Source organism: Hippocampus bargibanti, linkage group LG12, assembly GCF_051943395.1.
Source record: "Hippocampus bargibanti isolate YZ-2025 linkage group LG12, ASM5194339v1, whole genome shotgun sequence".
Taxonomy (NCBI): domain Eukaryota; kingdom Metazoa; phylum Chordata; class Actinopteri; order Syngnathiformes; family Syngnathidae; genus Hippocampus; species Hippocampus bargibanti.
The window spans coordinates 1,874,783-1,891,463 of record NC_142745.1 but is presented as its reverse complement, the minus strand read 5'-3'; the positions used below and the strand labels follow the sequence as shown (position 1 = coordinate 1,891,463).

General features: G+C 41.2%; 2 protein-coding genes across 4 annotated transcripts in view; both read right to left on the bottom strand.

The window, feature by feature from the left end:
• The window catches only part of ptpra (protein tyrosine phosphatase receptor type A), a 36,151-nt gene extending 30,351 nt beyond the window's left edge, over positions 1–5,800 (bottom strand). The window contains exon 1 of one of the 2 annotated variants that reach the window (XM_089009690.1): positions 5,360–5,800. The gene's annotated coding sequence lies outside the window, so the exon portion shown is untranslated. The remainder of the gene's footprint in view (positions 1–5,359) is intronic. The other variant, XM_089009688.1, reaches the window with a different exon arrangement.
• A 781-nt stretch (positions 5,801–6,581) lies between these two features.
• idh3b (isocitrate dehydrogenase (NAD(+)) 3 non-catalytic subunit beta) lies at positions 6,582–15,992 on the bottom strand. 2 transcript variants are annotated; one of them, XM_089010661.1, is made up of 11 exons: positions 15,851–15,992; positions 15,139–15,312; positions 14,884–15,004; positions 13,942–14,002; positions 13,719–13,851; positions 13,396–13,529; positions 13,202–13,304; positions 12,216–12,362; positions 12,014–12,108; positions 11,654–11,714; positions 6,582–7,011 (listed from the first exon to the last, which is right to left on the bottom strand). In XM_089010661.1, the coding sequence occupies exons 1-11, from the start codon at positions 15,890–15,892 to the stop codon at positions 6,934–6,936; spliced, it is 1,149 nt and encodes a 382-aa protein (XP_088866787.1). In that variant the 5' UTR covers positions 15,893–15,992; the 3' UTR covers positions 6,582–6,933. The 2 variants fall into 2 exon arrangements, with proteins under 2 accessions (XP_088866787.1, XP_088866786.1); XM_089010660.1 differs by lacking the exon at positions 6,582–7,011 and adding an exon at positions 7,018–10,051.
• Positions 15,993–16,681: the final 689 nt, after the last annotated feature.

Here is a 16,681-nt window from a genome sequence, read left to right as displayed (position 1 = left end):
TTTTGTTACTCATCCAGTTGAGAATATGATTCAAATAGTTCTGAAGAGGAAAGCATACATGTTTGCAATCGATTAAAGAATGTATTCAGTCATTTTGAGGCCTGGGGGGGGGGGGAGTCGCACCCAAAAAAGGCAGAAGATGGCGACAAAGCTCCGTGGAAATGGGCTCAAAAATTTTGTCACAACACACAAGGATTCACCATCGCGTTATTTATGTGTTTGCCTTCTGATTTCGCCATCAACACGAAGTTTTCAGACCAAACAAAGTACCGGAAAATGCATTGACATGATGAAAGGACTGCTACAGTGTGTCCTTTCTCGGTCAGGGGCGTTCCTTCCGTGACGTAACGTGAGGACTCGTCACCAACTCAAAAACAAGACTTCCGGAATATTCAGCGCGAGTCTTAAAAGGTAAAATATAGCTATATGCGGTGGAATCTTTGTAAAATACACTCAGTAGAAGTCATTTGAAGCCATTTTACAAATTATGGACACAACTTGTCTGAAGGCGTCGGTTGTCCTTTAAGCATACGGACCCGTACCGGTCCGCAGACCGGTGGTTTGGGACTCAACTGTTGTACAACGTCAACGGGAATGAATTCAGTCGCTGTCAATAATTGATGTAGCAAGATCAACAAAGCTAATTTATAATAGCCGCAGGGTCTGACACAATAAACCGAAGACCCGATAGTCACAAAGGCTTCTGTTCAAGTGTACATTAGCTTGCGTGCGGCAAAATCTTTCCCTCTGGCTTTTTGCAAGTGATTCTACTCAACTGGCGGTTGCAGAAAAAGAAAATGGTGGCTTGTCTCTGTCCATTCATTGCATATTAAAACACTTTCTATGTCTTGAGAGTAGGAGGGAGGGGTGTCTGGTCCCAGCAGGAATACTGTGAATGCCTCTCTTCACGGGGAGGCAGAAGTGAGCCTAACTCAGGGCAACTCTACCACTCTTTCTTTCAAACAGACCACAGATTTTACGCCACACACAACAGCCGCAATCCTCTGGACTTCCCTGGTTGAGGGAAACGACTCTACGCCGGTGTGGTTTGTGTTCTCGCTGTCTTTCATTCATCTACCCGGTGGGGCTTGTTTGGGACGCGAAGTGAAGCACGGGGATGCTTATTTGGGATAATTTCAAGAGCACGGGTGGCCTCTTGTTGGGGTTTTTTTTGGGGGGCCGAAATTGATGATTGGCTGGCATAAAATTCACTGGAGTACAAGAGTTTTGCTCGACGTCGGCTTCATTGTGGGGAAAGGATGAGGAGGTGCAAAGCAAAACCTGCCCACAGAAGCCACATTGACTTTTAAAGGTCAACCGACGCCTCCGGACAACTTGTGTCCATAATTTGTAAAATCACTTCAAATGACTTCTACTGAGCGTATTTGACAAAGATTCCACCGCATATAGCTATATTTTGCCTTTTAAGATTCGCGATGAATATTCAGGAAGTCTTGTTTTCGAGTTGGTGACGATGCCCTAAGTGACGTCACGTCCTGAACGCCCCTGACCGAGAAAGCGACACACAATGCATTTTGGGTACTTTGTTTGGTCTGAAAACTTCATGTTGATGGAGGAAATTAGAAGGAAAACACAAATAACACGATGGTGAATCGTTGTGTGTTGCACCAAGACTACTAGTTTGATACTAGTTGACACAAATTCCCAGCAGACAAATCAGCCCATTTCCAACAGAGCTTTGGCGCCATCTTGTGCATTTTCTGGGACGCTACACATCAGTCCCGACGCTTCAAAATGACCCGGAAGAACTTCTTTAATCAATTGCAAACATTTATGCTTTCCTCTTCAGAACTATTTGAATCATATTCATAACTGGATGAGTAACAAGAAAGCATCTTCTTCCAATCTGAAGCCATTGTTTTGATTCTTGAGCAAGGCAAGACGTCTTGGTGTGACGTCACGAACAAGGGGGCGGGACCTTCTGAAACTCGCCATTTCCGGGGTCATTTTGAATTAGTTTTGGGACACTTGAAATCATTTTTATTGGTGTTTTGCATTTGACTAAAAATTCTATAAAACGTTTTTCTGATGTCAGTTAGGAAACAAAAAATGGTGTCGGTTGTCCTTTAAGCATTTTGTGGAGACAAATGACTCCACGAAGGTCGGTGACAGGGTCGGACGTCCGACACCTTCAAAGAAGTACAGATGACGGCTGAAGAAACCTTCTCATCGATGAACAAATGGATTGTAACTGGACTTATCCAAAACCATTTTCCACTCACAAAATCCCCTTTTTATGGGAATACAATCAATACAACAATTAAAATGTCATATCCACCATCTTAAAATAAGTAATGACAAGTGAATGGATGGCACTTTGGATCCTCTAATGTAATATAAATGCAACGTAATAATGTATTGTATATTAAAAAAAGAAAATCAGACTGTTGTCTGGAGTTCTTTCACAATGGAGAATTCAAGCACAAACTCCCATCTCAGACTATCTCCTTCTTTTCCTGTCAAAAGATAAGAGGCCGAGGGAAGATGAACAGACATCTCAGGCATGACAACATGGCAGCGGGAGGACGGTACAGTCTCAAAATCTACTTAACGCTCTTATTTCTTTTTTTTTTTTTTTTTTGGCTGCTACACAGAAAGACTCTTTACTTAATACACCCTTCAGATTTATTTATTTTTCTTCTCCAAACTGGTTAAGAGTCAAGCACAGTTTGTCCTCTCCTGTGAAATCCCCAACGTCATTCAAAAAGGAAGTGTTAATTTAGTTTCACATATCAAAGCAGCAATGTATTTCCATATTTTCATGATATCATACATGCTGCAGATATCACTGAGTTCTATATAGTTGCGTTATTTTAACCGTGATTCAATCTCAATTTCAAAGACACTAATGCTTCAGAACACAGCATTCAACTCGTAAGAGTCTTCAACACAACAGAAGATTCACGTCCTCCACCTCCATCTTGGTTTTTAGCGTCACTTTTGTGACTTCATACCAAAAGCGGCCATATTAATTCCCTGCATTACACCACCGAAATCACTGGATCCAACAACAAATGACATGTGGCTAAAATCACGTCTCATAATAATAAAAATACATGTCATTTATAAGCGCCTTTCAAAACTCTCAAGGTCACTTTACAGTCACAGGATGAATTTTTCTGTGGGTGAGTAGCGGCAGCCACACGCGCCAGCGTTCACTCAACCCGCAAATAACTCAAATAGATGGAAAGCTAGACAACTAGCTAATAGATAGCCAGCCATCTGTCCAGGCAGCTAAATAGCCACATAGCCCGCTAGCTAATAGATAGCCAGCCACCAACCAGCTAAATAGCCACACAGCTAGCCAGCTAATAGATAGCTAATAGATAACCAGCCATCCATCCAGCTAAACAGCCATACAGCTAGCTAGCTAATAGACAGCCAGCCAGCCATCCAGCTAAACAGCCACACAGCTAAGGGCTATGTTGCACGGAGTGAGAATTTTGGAAGGCTTTATAAAGCTTCAGAATAATCTGGATGAAGCTGTATTGGTCTCATTTAGCGTAGAAGCACATTGCCCCTCCATGGAAAACTCTGCACGCCTACAAACGGAAATAAAAATACAGATAATGTCACACCCAAAAAAAAGTCCATTCCGAGCAGTGTGCCAAGGTATACTTTCGGTGTCCATTCGATATTGAAGTTCATCCAGAATTTAGGTTAAGAGTGAAAAGTATGGTATGAGGGTGACTAAAGATGCACAAGACAGAAATAACACATTGTCTAGAAATAGCTTGAAAAAAAAAAACATATGGATGGTCAGCAAAAGGGAGATGATGTTGGCACGCTTAGATGTTAATACAATGAAGCGGCCTAAATTCGTGCGCACAGATGGTTCTAATATGGCGTCTCCGGACAAGTTGTGTCCGTAATTTGTAAAATCACTTCAAATGACTTCTACTGAGCGTATTTTACAAAGATTCCACCGCATATAGCTATATTTTGCGTTTTAAGACTCGCGCTGAATATTCCGGAAGTGTTGTTTTTGAGCTGGTGACGAGTCCGTTGTTACGTCACTGAAGGAACGCCCCTGAACGAAAAAAAAAGGACACATTGTAGCAGTCCTTCCATAACATCAATGTATTTTGCTGTACTTTGGTCTGAAAACGTCATGTAGGACCAAAAAGAGGCAGAAGAGGGCGACAAAGCTCAATGTAAGGAATTAATCAGCCTGTGGAAACGGGCTGATTAATTCCTTATACTGCTTTGTCGCCATTTTCTGCCTTATTTGGGTGCGACATTTCCCACAAGAAAGCATATTCTCCGAATTTGAAGCCATTGTTTTGATTCTCGAGCAAGGCAAGATGTCTTGCCGTGACACCACGAACATGGGGGCGGGACCTTCTGAAACTGGCCACTTCCGGTTTCAAATTGAAGTACTTTTTAGACACTTGAAGTCATTTTTATTGGTGTTTTGCATTTGACTAAAAATATCATACTGCATGTTTTGGGTATTTTAGATGCTATAAAACGTTTTTCTGATGTCAGTTAGGAAACAAAAAAGTGACGTCGGTTATCCTTGAATTAAAAAAAAAATCCTTTATACGTACTTCGCAACCATTGTTTTTTTTTTTTGCGATTACGCATCTTATTGTGTTTCAAGTTGTGAAAAATGGGGCAGGCAACTTTATGGCCGGGCAGGCAACTTTTCAGAGTTGTCTGCCAACTTTTTGCCATGAGTTTCAGATACTGGTATTCCCATGGACGGAGGAGGGGGGGTCTGATGTATCTTCAAGGCAAGGGGGAAGAAAAGTTCAGGGGAAGTTCTCAAGGAGGATTCAGGTGCACTCGTGGACGCTGTGATTTGACGAAGCTAGTATGCTAATGTTGGGTGATTTTATTCCTGTTTGTTGCTCTTGTTTAACCCCCCCCCCCCCCCTGCCCCGCCCGCTTCCACTATCTTCACTCGCACCCTTCCGAACATGCAAATAAACACAGTGGTAACCGAATAAAGTGTTCTCCAAAAGCGAGACCAAACCAGATCTCTTCTACCCGCTGTTGTGTTTCCAGCACAAATCACTTCTACTTCTAAAATCATCAGTGGACATTTCTTTCAACATAGCCGCCCCCCCCTCACCTCCACCACCCTTCACTAATATTTCCCTCCCTGCCTCCGAGCTACTCGTCGAGTAGTAACAAAGACCTTGTACAACTTAAGGTGTCTAGATTTTTTTCCAAACAACATGTGAAGTCCCTCCATTGCTTCAATGGAGGATACCTGCGAAAAAAAGTCAATGCTAACAAGTGACCAAAAAAAGCCAAAGGAAACGTGATGATAAACCGACAGTGGAACATGTGTGTGATTAATGTTCGGAACAACCTAAACAACAAAACTCACCAAGACTCCAGTAACGCCCAGAGGAAGCTCTAAACGGAGAAAAGGGGCCAAGGAAAATCAGGAATGTGGGCCCGCTTGCTTGTCCACGCTGTCGGCCCCGGCCCGACCCGGCCCAGATCTCCACACCCCTGGAGCCGAAAGGGACGGCGGGGTGGGGGGGACTTGGTGAAATGATCTGGGACACGCCGCCAATACTTGGCTGTCACTTGACGTGCTAAATCCAAGAAAACGAAAGGAATCCTCAATCCGCCTTGACGTGTGGCCGCTTCCAAGTGTATCTTCCGGTCATATTTTGGGGGCTTAATCCCAACTGGTAGTCCGCTCGGGCGCGTCGGCCGATCGCTGTAGACTAGACCGCCATGTTGTGTCTGTGTATGAGGAAGAATGGGAAGCGAATTGCGTTCTCCCAAAGCAGGCCTTCGGTTGTCCAACCGTCTCCTTTCCGGGGCTGCTCTGTACACTGCAGCGACATCTACCGGTTATTGGAAGTATTGTGACACATTGACCGGACGGTGATGGCAATTCCGGCTCCTTTTTGGAGAGCCGGTTCTTTTGGATCGGCTCACCAGAGAGAGAGAGAGAGAGAGAGAGAGAGAGCAGGCTCTTTCGGCTCCCAATTGGATAATCCGTTTTTCTGTTGCTTAAATTAATTTACTTCCAAAAATAGTGCAAATTTATATGAAAAACGAATTACTAATGTAAAAACATACAATATATCATTTAAAAAAAAATTATATGGCTTTACAGGATATTCTTCTGAACATAAAACATGGAGTACTACAAAAAATTAAAATAAATTGGAAAACCAAAGACCCATCTCAAAACAAGGCCAAAAACTTCGAATATCTTGGTATATATTCCTAAAATGTAAGTATTTACAGTAAAACAACAAAAGTAAGGTCTGATTACCACAAAACAAATGATAAATTCAAATTTGTGAAACAAAAAGAAAAGCAGCATCCAGGTCAAACTTTCAGCTAGTCTTTAGTGAAGTCTTTAGAAATAGTATCGATATAACCGGGACTATCGATATATCCGATATCGATATAACGAGATTTTACTGTATATATATATATATATATATAAAATATATATATATATATATATATATATATATATATATATATATATATATATATATATATATACGTTTTACAGGAATAACATATTTGTAAAAACACTGATTCAATATACGGATCGCAAGAAAAAAAACTATAGCAGTGAATACACAGTTTCTGCCAGTTTGTCACATCACACTTGTTTTATTTTTTTCATGTCTCATTTTAAATAAAGAGGCGATATAACTTAATATTTTATCTGATACTTCATCTGAAATGTTCAAGGACTACTGCTGTGCACACTTGTGACATTCAAATAGGAATGACTGCAAGAAAAGCCAAAAATGTCTCATGCCCCCCCCCCAAAAAAAAAAATACAATAAAAATACAGTTGCGCGTTTTAAGATGTAATCAGTGACAAGGAGAGGGTCCAGTGGAGAGAGAAGGTCCACAGGAAGCAAATGAATAAGCCCGCGTCTGTCTGTGCAGCTGACTGAGCCGCAAATGATCGAATGATTAAGCCGCCAGGTTAGCGATGACAGCTCGGGTGAACTCGTCGCTCGTGGCGTAACCACCAAGGTCTCCAGTGCGCACCTGTTGCAAACATAAGGACAGTGTGTTACTTGTATGTTAGCACAGCTGCAGCAGCACATGTCGACATGCGCTATTAAACGCGCAAGAGTATATAAAAACAAGGGCACACAACACAGGAAATTTTAGTTGTGTTAAATGTTATTCAGTTTTGTATTGTTCTCTGTCATATTCCGACCGCATTCCTGCCCAAATGACAGATTCATAAGGAGCGACTGGATATAGTTGTCCTTGCGTCTGTGTAAGCTCCCAGTCATACAGGAGTGGTCCACCGATGAAAAGGTTTCTTCAAGGGGAGTAAAATAAGCTATTTTCATAAAACAGCTAAATCCTTCACTAAACTGATATGGCGGCGTGAGGTTCAATTTGGATCAAACTAAAGTCTTACTGGTAGTTTCGACCCTATATATATATCCCTACTGTCCAGACGTGGCGGTGCCGGACTCTGCTATGATAGGTCCCTGCTCTCGGGTTGGGGGAGCAGAGGAGTACTCCCTATGCCTCCACTGATTACTTCTATCCTCCTGACGGATTACTTCTATTTTCCTACCTGAGTATGAGGTCTACGACTGGCCTGATTGCCCCATTTGCTCTGGTATCACCTCATCAGCATAACTAATCCTATGTTGCCTAAGCAGTCTGTTGTACGAACGATCCAAATTGAACCTCACCCCACCATATCGGTTTAGTGAAGGATTTAGCTGTTTTATGGTTCAGCATTACCATTTATTGTCCTAAAAATCCAACAATTCCAAGGTCCAGCAAACATATTCATTTACAATTCTTAACAAAGTCTTATTTGCATATATGTAAATTAAAAAAAACAGCCTTCATAACCTGCCCTGAAAAATAAAATTGGCATGAGAAAAAAACAAAAACCAATACAACCCACATATGAGTCTGGAGATGGTTTACTTTGGTCCGCTGGTGATTTTAATAATTAACAAGCTTGTATAAAAATTATAAGAGCATAGCAATTCAAAAGGCGGTTTATTTAGTTGTCTTTATTTGCTTTACTTTACAGGTTACAATTGTTAATGAATTACGGTAATAAACATGAATATTCCCAAAACAGTATTAAACCGCCCGCCCGCAAAATAAAAAAACTCAGTAGAGCAAAGTAAGACTGCAAAAGACTCCAAAGTTGAGGAAGTTTAAAAAAAACACCTTCACCACGTAGAAAAATGTCACACCGCATTGGTGATTGATTACCTTACTGTATGTAAACCACAGGTGTCAAAGTCAAGGCCCGCGGGCCAAATCCGGTCCATCACATCATTTTTTTCGGCCCGCGAAAGCAAGTCAAACTTGTTAAATTCCATCATGATTGCTACAATCTGAGCCAAAATGTCATATTTTTGGATGTCAACCACAATAAAAGTCATTATTCTTCACTTCAGATTAGAAAACGAGTTATTCATTAATTTGCTGTGTGCTCTATATGTAATATTTGAAGGGATTTAAACATTCTAATGGGTTCATAATTCATAACGGCCCTCGAGAGGAAACCATAACTACAATGTGGCCCGCGGCAAAAAATGACTTTGACACCCCTGCTGTAAACTGAAACACATTCAAATCATTTGATGACAACATTCAGTCTTCGCATTGAGTGTATGTCCAGCTTTTAATTCTTTAAAGGACAACCGACACCTTCTACTGAGCGTATTTTACTAAGATCCCACCGCATGTATCTATATTTTACCTTTTAAGACTCGCGCTGGATATTCAGGAAGTCTTGTTTTCGAGTTGATGACGATTCCTGACGTTACGTCACGCAGGAACGCCCAAAGTGACACACAATGCATTTTGGGCACTTTTTTTTCGTTTGAAAACACTGCGTTGATGGCGAAATTAGAAGGAAAACTCCATCAATAACGCAATGGTGAATCGTTGTGTATCGCACCAAGACTACCAATTGCGGTAAAACGCATAAAGAAAGTGTAATTCCCACCAGACAAATCAGCCCATTTCCAAAGTTGTACGCCATCTTGTGCATTTTCTGGGACGCTACATTGGATTCCAGACGGCTTGAATTAATATTGAAGGATTTCTTTAACCGATTGCAAACATTTATGCTTTCCTCTTCAGAACTATTTGAATCATATTCATAACTGGATGAGTAACAAGAAATCCTCTTCTCCGAATCTTGACTCTCTTGTTTTGATTCTGGAGCAAGGCATTTTGTGTAGGAGTATCCTGGCGTGACGTCACGAACAAGGGGGCGGGACTTGCTGAATCTCGCCATTTCCGAGTGCAATTTGTGGCAGTTTTGGAACACTTGAAGTCATTTTTATTGGTGTTTTGCATTTGACTAAAAATATCAGCCTGCGTCTTTTGGGTATTTTAGATGCTATAAAACGTTTTTCTGAAGTCAGTTAGGAAACCAAAAAATGGTGTCGGTTGTCCTTTAAATGACACCTGTGAGTGTATATGTTGTTAAAGAGGAGCTTGATGATCATTGTCAGGTTCTCGTAACACATTAACTCATTCACTTCCAGCCGATGTGCAAAAATGGGACCACTCCAGTGCCGGAGTTTCTGTCATTTTGACTCAAATTGCAAAAACATTCAATGCAACATAAGAAACCTTAAACTTTCATCAGAAAAAAAGAGTTAATTCCTAAATTATATGGGTCTGCAGGATTCTGAGCTTGAAATGGGGGCGGTTGGACAAAAGGCAAATGCTTAGGAGGGAAAAAACCTTGCCAGATGTCTGACCAGCGCTTTATCAGCACCCCCACAAGAAAAAAAAAATCAAAGCCCGTATAAATTCGTGAATGGAGCTCCACGTCATGCTTTTCAATTCGCGAATACATTTGGGAATGGCAGTGAACGAGTTAATAAGATGAGTAAATCTTGCCAACCGTCATGCGGTCAAAGGAGACGAGCGCCAAATAACAGTTGGGGACATATCAATGTCCGTATTAAAGAAAGACCATTTGTGTATGCAAAGTCTAAATAGATCGGTATCGCAGGTTATCCAAAACAGCACGCACAAAGTCTCCTGTGGTACAGTAACCGCCAAGGTCTCGCGTCCGTACCTGGGACATGCAAAGACACACACATATATACACGATTAAGTTTAAATGCAAAGGCAAGGGATGTTGGATTCCTGAAGTTACCAGCACCGATTAGCTTTATGAAGCTCAGCTCAGTTAAGGGCAACCGCCATTCAAAGCAAAAAACTATAAATGGAGTCAAGAACAACAAGTTGTACCCGGTACTTCCCACTTTAGCCAAGGAAAGAGCATCATTAGCGAGCAAAGCCAAGTTGGTTCCATGCGGTAGGAAAGGAGCATTGGACAAACTCCACTTTCAGCTGAGGATTACATTTAAAGGACAACCGACACCTACGGACAAGTTGCATCCATAATTTGTCAAAATCACTTCAAATGACTTCTACTGAGCGTATTTTGCAAAGATTCCAGCGCATCTCGCTAGATTTTACCTTTTAAGACTCGCGCTGAATATTCCGGAAGTCTTGTTTTCGAGTTGGTGACGATGCCCTAAGTGACGTCACGTCTGGAATGCCCCTGACCGAGAAAGCGACGCACAATGCATTTTGGGTACTTTGTTTGGTCTGAAAACTTCGTGTTGATGGCGAAATTAGAAGGAAAAAAACATAAATAATGTGATGGTGAATCATCTATCATCAATCAAGACTACTATTTGATACTGTTAGATACTAGTACTACACAAATTCCCAGCAGACAAATAAGCCCATTTCCAACGGAGCTTGTGCGCCATCTTGTGCATTTTCTGGGCGCTACATTGGAGTCCAGACAGCTTGAATTGATACGGAAGGACTTCTTTAATCGATGTCAAACATTTATGCTTTCCTTTTCAGAACTATTTGAATCATATTCATAACTGGATGAGTAACAAGAAAGCATCTTCTCCGAATCTGAACTCTCTGAAGCCATTGTTTTGATTCTGGAGCAAGGCAGTTTGTGAAGGAGTATCCTGGCATGACGTCACGAGCAAGGGGGCGGGACTTGCTGAATCTGCACAGTTCCCAAGTTCAGTTTTGGGACACTAAGTCATTTTTATTGGTGTTTTGCATTTGATTAAAAACATCAGCCTGCGTCTTTTAGGTATTTTAGCTGCTATAAAACGTTTTTCCAGTTGGGAAACAAAAAAATGGTGTCGGTTGTCCTTTAAACAGTTGCCATTCCAATGCCTCGAATGAATAAGCGTGTCAAAATACACACGCCTTCTGCCGACCCCTTAAGAAAGCGACAAGGGCTGAAAGTCCGAACATTTTCAAAATGCCATCTGGCAAACAGATAAGTGAGCCGAGTGTGAATGCGAGACATGTTGCGGCACATGCCAGTCTGAGTCAGTGCAAGAGGAGAAAGAGACCAAGGACAAAAAGAAATGCAAGAAGACCTCCAACATTTTCCCTGTTACTGTAAATTTGTGAGTAAGGAAGTGCTAATGCTGACAAGCAAGAATTTGGAACGCAAACCACATCAACAACGAGCACTGGTTTCAGCTTGTTTCGGCAGGCTTTACGTTTTCCCATCCAGCTTTAATGGTTTTAGCGACATCTGTTGTGTTAATGCATTGCACATAGGCGTTAATACGAGGCTGCGTGGAGCAGTAGGCACGCACGAGATAGAAAGTAGCTCGTGCACACTCACCTTCCCTTGTTTGATGACCCTTTTGACAGCATCCGACACCATTTGGGAGTGATAATCCAGACTGAAACGCAAAACGGATAACGATAACAGGATTGCGTCTGTGTAAACTCTCAGTCGTACAGGAATGGTCCATCGATGAAAAGGTTTCTTCAGCTTCTTTCGGCCCTATATATATGTATATCTCTAGTGTCCAGGCGTGGCGGTGCCGGACTCTGCTATTACAGGTCCCTGTTCTCAGGTTGGGGGGGAGCAGAGGACTAATCCCCAGCAATGTATATTTTTGCCCAAAAACCACATGTGTTATTGGAATACACTGCCATCAAGTGAACTCTAAACTCACAAAGTCACAAGTTGGCTTACTTGAGGTGTCGGAGCATGTTGGCGGAACTCAGTAACATGGCTGTGGGGTTGGCAATGTTCCTCCCTACTGCTTGAGCAAAGGGATGGCGGGCACCCTTAACACAGAACAAAAAAAAAAAAGATGTTATGAGGGGCCCGTCACAAAACATGTCTGACGGGGATAATTGCTCAACACACATGACGAGAAAAGATAGAAAGATACCGTCTCAAAAACTGCATATTCTGCACTGTAGCTTTCGCCGGGAACAACGCCGGCACCTCCTACGAGTCCTGCTGCCAAATTGTCAATAATGTTTCCATACAAGTTGGGCATTACCAGCACGTCAAACTGGTAAGGGTTCTGGACCAACTGCAGAAGGGGAAACAAAGCAACAGAAGAACACATTCACTACCAGACAATGTGCAAATATGTGTCCACTCCAGTGCCAGGGTTTTTGTCATTTTTACTCAAATTGCAGGACCTACAGAATATTGAGTTGTAGGACTATTCAATGCAGTGTAAGAAACCTTACACTCTTTTCTTTCATCAGAAAAAAAAATGTTGTCGATTTTATTTGGCTTTCGAGTTACAGTAAAGTCTCGTTATATCGATATCGGATATATCGATAGTCCCGGTTATATCGATACTATTTCTATGCACGCACGGAGAAAATTACATGCAAACAGGGTCGGATATATCGATAGTCCCGGTTATATCGATATTTTTTCGGACTCCCTTGAATATCGATATAACGAGACTTTACTGTATCTGCAATGGCAATGTGGGCAGCTGTACAAAAGGCAAATGCTGCCCCCACGTGGGAGTTAAAAATATTGCCAGAGGTCTGACCGCAGCTTCATTCGCACACCCCCACAAGAAAAAACACATTCGAGAGTGACGCTCCATGTCATGCTTTTCAATTCCTGAATACATTTGGGAATGGCAGTGAAAAAAACAAACAAACCGGGACTCTTGCATTGTAAATAGCATAGCCATCTTATATTGACTCAATACAGTTACACATATAAAATATGCTTCTTTTATACTTGCGCTATGTACAGTTCTTTTTATTAAACATGTTTGCACAGTTATACATTTCAGTTTTCTGACATTTCTATTATGCTTAGAATACTTCAACCACTCATGTTGACCCCAATGAAAAGACACTTAAACTGTATATATTTGGGAGGATAAAAATGTATATTTACCTGCATGCAACAGTTATCGATGATGATGTTCTCATATTTGATTTTTGGGTAGAGCTGTGCCACTTCTGCACAACTCTGCAGAAAAAGCCCATCGCCTAATTTCCTGTTATTGGACAAAGTGACGTGATGACATCAATAATTTCATTCAACTGGTGAGCATATGAGGATACACTTTCCAGATATGCTTTTCTCACATGATATTGGCCTTGTGAACAGCCGTGACCTTGTTTCGCCCCTTCTTGGTGGCGTAATCGAAGGCAAACTTGGCGATGCGTCTTGATTTCTCTCTGGTGATGATTTTCAGACATTCAACTACACCGGTCACACTCTGAAAAGCAAGAACATTCCTTGTCTCCAATAACTACAGATCTGATTTTTCATTTCGTAACATGAGAGCTTCTGTATTTCTGGGCCATTGATTCATGTGAATGGCTTTCAGTTTGATCCACACTTCAAAGAATTTATAGAAATTATTCAACCGCTGTTCCAGAGGCGCTTCTTCAATCCGTAGGTTTACCTCATGTTCCAAGGAGCTGTACTCCCCCTCTGTCTGTTCTCGGATGATCACAAGGTCCAAATTGTTGTGGCGTGTGGTATAGCCTGGCAAGCTGTTCACGTGAACCACATTGGCAAACAGGTCCAGTTTACGTCTGATGAAAGAGCACAGAGGTTTTTTTTTTCCCCAGAAAAAAATGACTGAATCACCATATAGAAAGACAATGGCAGTGTCTAAATTGTACCTGAGTTTCATCTCATATGAAGCCAACTCTCCTTTGAATTCCATTGGTGTGTGGATCTTCCCTGAATAATAAAAAACATGAAATGTATTTGTTTTTCTTCTTTTAAAGGACAAGTTGTGTCCATAATTTGTAAAATGGCTTCAAATGACTTCTACTGAGCGTATTTTACAAAGATTCCACCGCATATAGCTATATTTTACGTTTTAAGACGTGCGCTGAATATTCCGGAAGTCTTGTTTTTGAGTTGGTGACGAGTCCGTACGTGACGTCACTGAAAGAACGCTCCTGACCGAAAAAAAGGACACATTGTAGCAGTCCTTCCATCACATCAATGCATTTTGCTGTACTTGTTTGGTCTGAAAACTTCATCGTTGTACTAAGTAGTCGCCGAAACATGTCAGGTATTTGAACACCGACAATACACTGTCTGTAAGTAAGGAATCTGCTTAACATTACGTCTGAAAACTTCATGTTGCACCAAAAAGAGGCAGAAGAGGGCGAAAAAGCTCAGTGTAAGGAATTAATCAGCCTCCTCCCCTATTGCCTCAAAATGGCACGAAATAAATTCTTTAATCGATTGCAAAAATGTATACTTTCCTCTTCAGAACTATTTGAATCATATTCATACCAAGAAAGCATATTTCCGAATCTGAAGCCATTGTTTTGATTCTAGAGCAAGGCAAGACGTCCTGGCGTGACGTCACGAACAAGGGGGCGGGACCTTCTGAAACTGGCCACTTCCGGGTTCATTTTTTTCAGATTTTGAACACTTTAGGTCATTTTTATTGGTGTTTTGCATTTGACTAAAAATATCAGCCTGTGTGTTTTGAGTATTTTAGATGCTATAAAACGTTTTTCTGATGTCAGTTAGGAAACAAAAAAGTGATGTCGGTTGTCCTTTAAAACCTAATTCCAATCCAATCAATCACTCAGGTGAAGTACCTTTAATTGCTACTCTGTTGCTCTTCATAGAGTTCAATACTTGCTCGAGTTTCTCCTCGCTGGCCATGTTCTGTACTTCACTCAAATGAAACTCCTCAAAGTCCACAGGGACATCGCCTGCCTGTGGTGGGTCAAATAAGAGACAAATGCACATAAACGAGTCGAGAAGAACAATCGTTTTTAAGAATGAAGTTAAACACAATACAGTTCTGGAATTAGTAGCTCTAAATTCCTTTGTGTCATTAGGGAAAGTACTTTGAACACATCCTTGACAGCAGACATCAGCTCAGGTCCAACACCATCTCCTGGAACCATCGTGACCTTAAAGGTTGCATCAGCACGAGCGAGTGGCGCTTCGGAACCACCGCGGACCGCAGATATGCTCAAGGGTCGACAGACAAGCTGCTGCCACTGTGGGCCACTCAGACCCTGAAGACAGAAAAAAAACACAATGAAGAGTGAATGGTATCACACTAAATACCAATGATGGACCAGAATTATTAGATATTTTTTTTTCTATGTCGGGTACGTAATGTGGTTGTCACAAGCATTAAATGACAGGTACAATATAACATGTGTATCCATGGCTTTCTGCGGGAACATCTTCTTTGAGATCAATTTGACGGGTCCACAATTCACACCGACTAAGACATTATGTGGCAAATAGGGATCAGCCAATTCGCATTTTTTTTGTACCGGAAGGCTGATATCTATCCTCGTTCCCTTTTTATTTTTGACATTTATTTTATTTATGAGTATCTGTTAAATAAACGAAGGAGCCAGAAAGCCCCAATGACGGAGGAGGAGAGAGTGGCAACGGGAAAGTGTTAGCACAAATCCGTATGGGACACAAGCAATGAAAAAGATTTAGATTCCATATCACAAAAAACACAGTCAGTGGAATATTTTATACTCAGTGTTTACTGCAGTGGGGTGAAAATTCGCGTTTAAACATTTGCGCACTCACCTTGATCAATGTTACCAGTCGACTTCTCATGACAGCAGCCATATTCACACAAGTCAGTTTCTTCTTCGTGGAGTGGCGTCAGTTATGTTGTGATGGCGCCACCAAGTGGAATATCTATGCAGCTACAGGGGAATATGTACACTGCATTACAGTACAGTAGAGCGTAGTTATATCAGTACAGTTATATCGATAGTACTGCTTATTACGATACTATTTCTATGAACGCAAGGAGAAAATTTACATGCCGCAGGATCGGATATATCGATAGTCCGGTTATATTGATATTTTTTCCAACTCCCGAGAATATCGATATGAGACTTTACTCTACTTGAATTAATTTTTGAAGTGCAATTGATGAATAATGTTTGGAGAAAGCAAAAATAGCAAAACACTGTATATACTGTATATGCATTCTTGTTAAGCGATGGCTGGATGCACCGCTTTTTATGATTGTATCTTTGCAACGCGATATTTTGGAAGCGTGCAGTGTCATCACTTGACATGACCCCCATCAGAAATAGATCAGGGGATTCCCAGTCCTATTTCTATCCAATGACAGTGACTGTTGGAATATAGTTTCAATTTTTTTGGCAGTTTCAGCACACTTTAAGTCATTTTTATTGGTGTTTTGCATTTGACTAAAAATATCATACTGCGTGTTTTGGGTATTTTAGATGCTATAAAACGTTTTTCTGGTGTCAGTTAGGAAACAAAAAAAAGTGATGTCGGTTGCCCTTTAATGTATATCTTTTGAATGTATCCATCAGTTGAATCGCAATAATAATTTCAAGCTTAGTGCTATTACACATATTAAAAGAGTGGTTAAACGCC

Coding starts and splice junctions, on each gene's coding strand:
- idh3b (XM_089010660.1), bottom strand. CDS start 15,892: ATGGCTGCTGTCATGAGAAGTCGACTGGTAACATTGATCAAG. Junction 13,852..13,941: donor TCATATGAGATGAAACTCAG/GTACAATTTAGA, acceptor CTCTTTCATCAG/ACGTAAACTGGACCTGTTTG. Junction 12,363..13,201: donor TCGATAACTGTTGCATGCAG/GTAAATATACAT, acceptor CCCCTTCTGCAG/TTGGTCCAGAACCCTTACCA.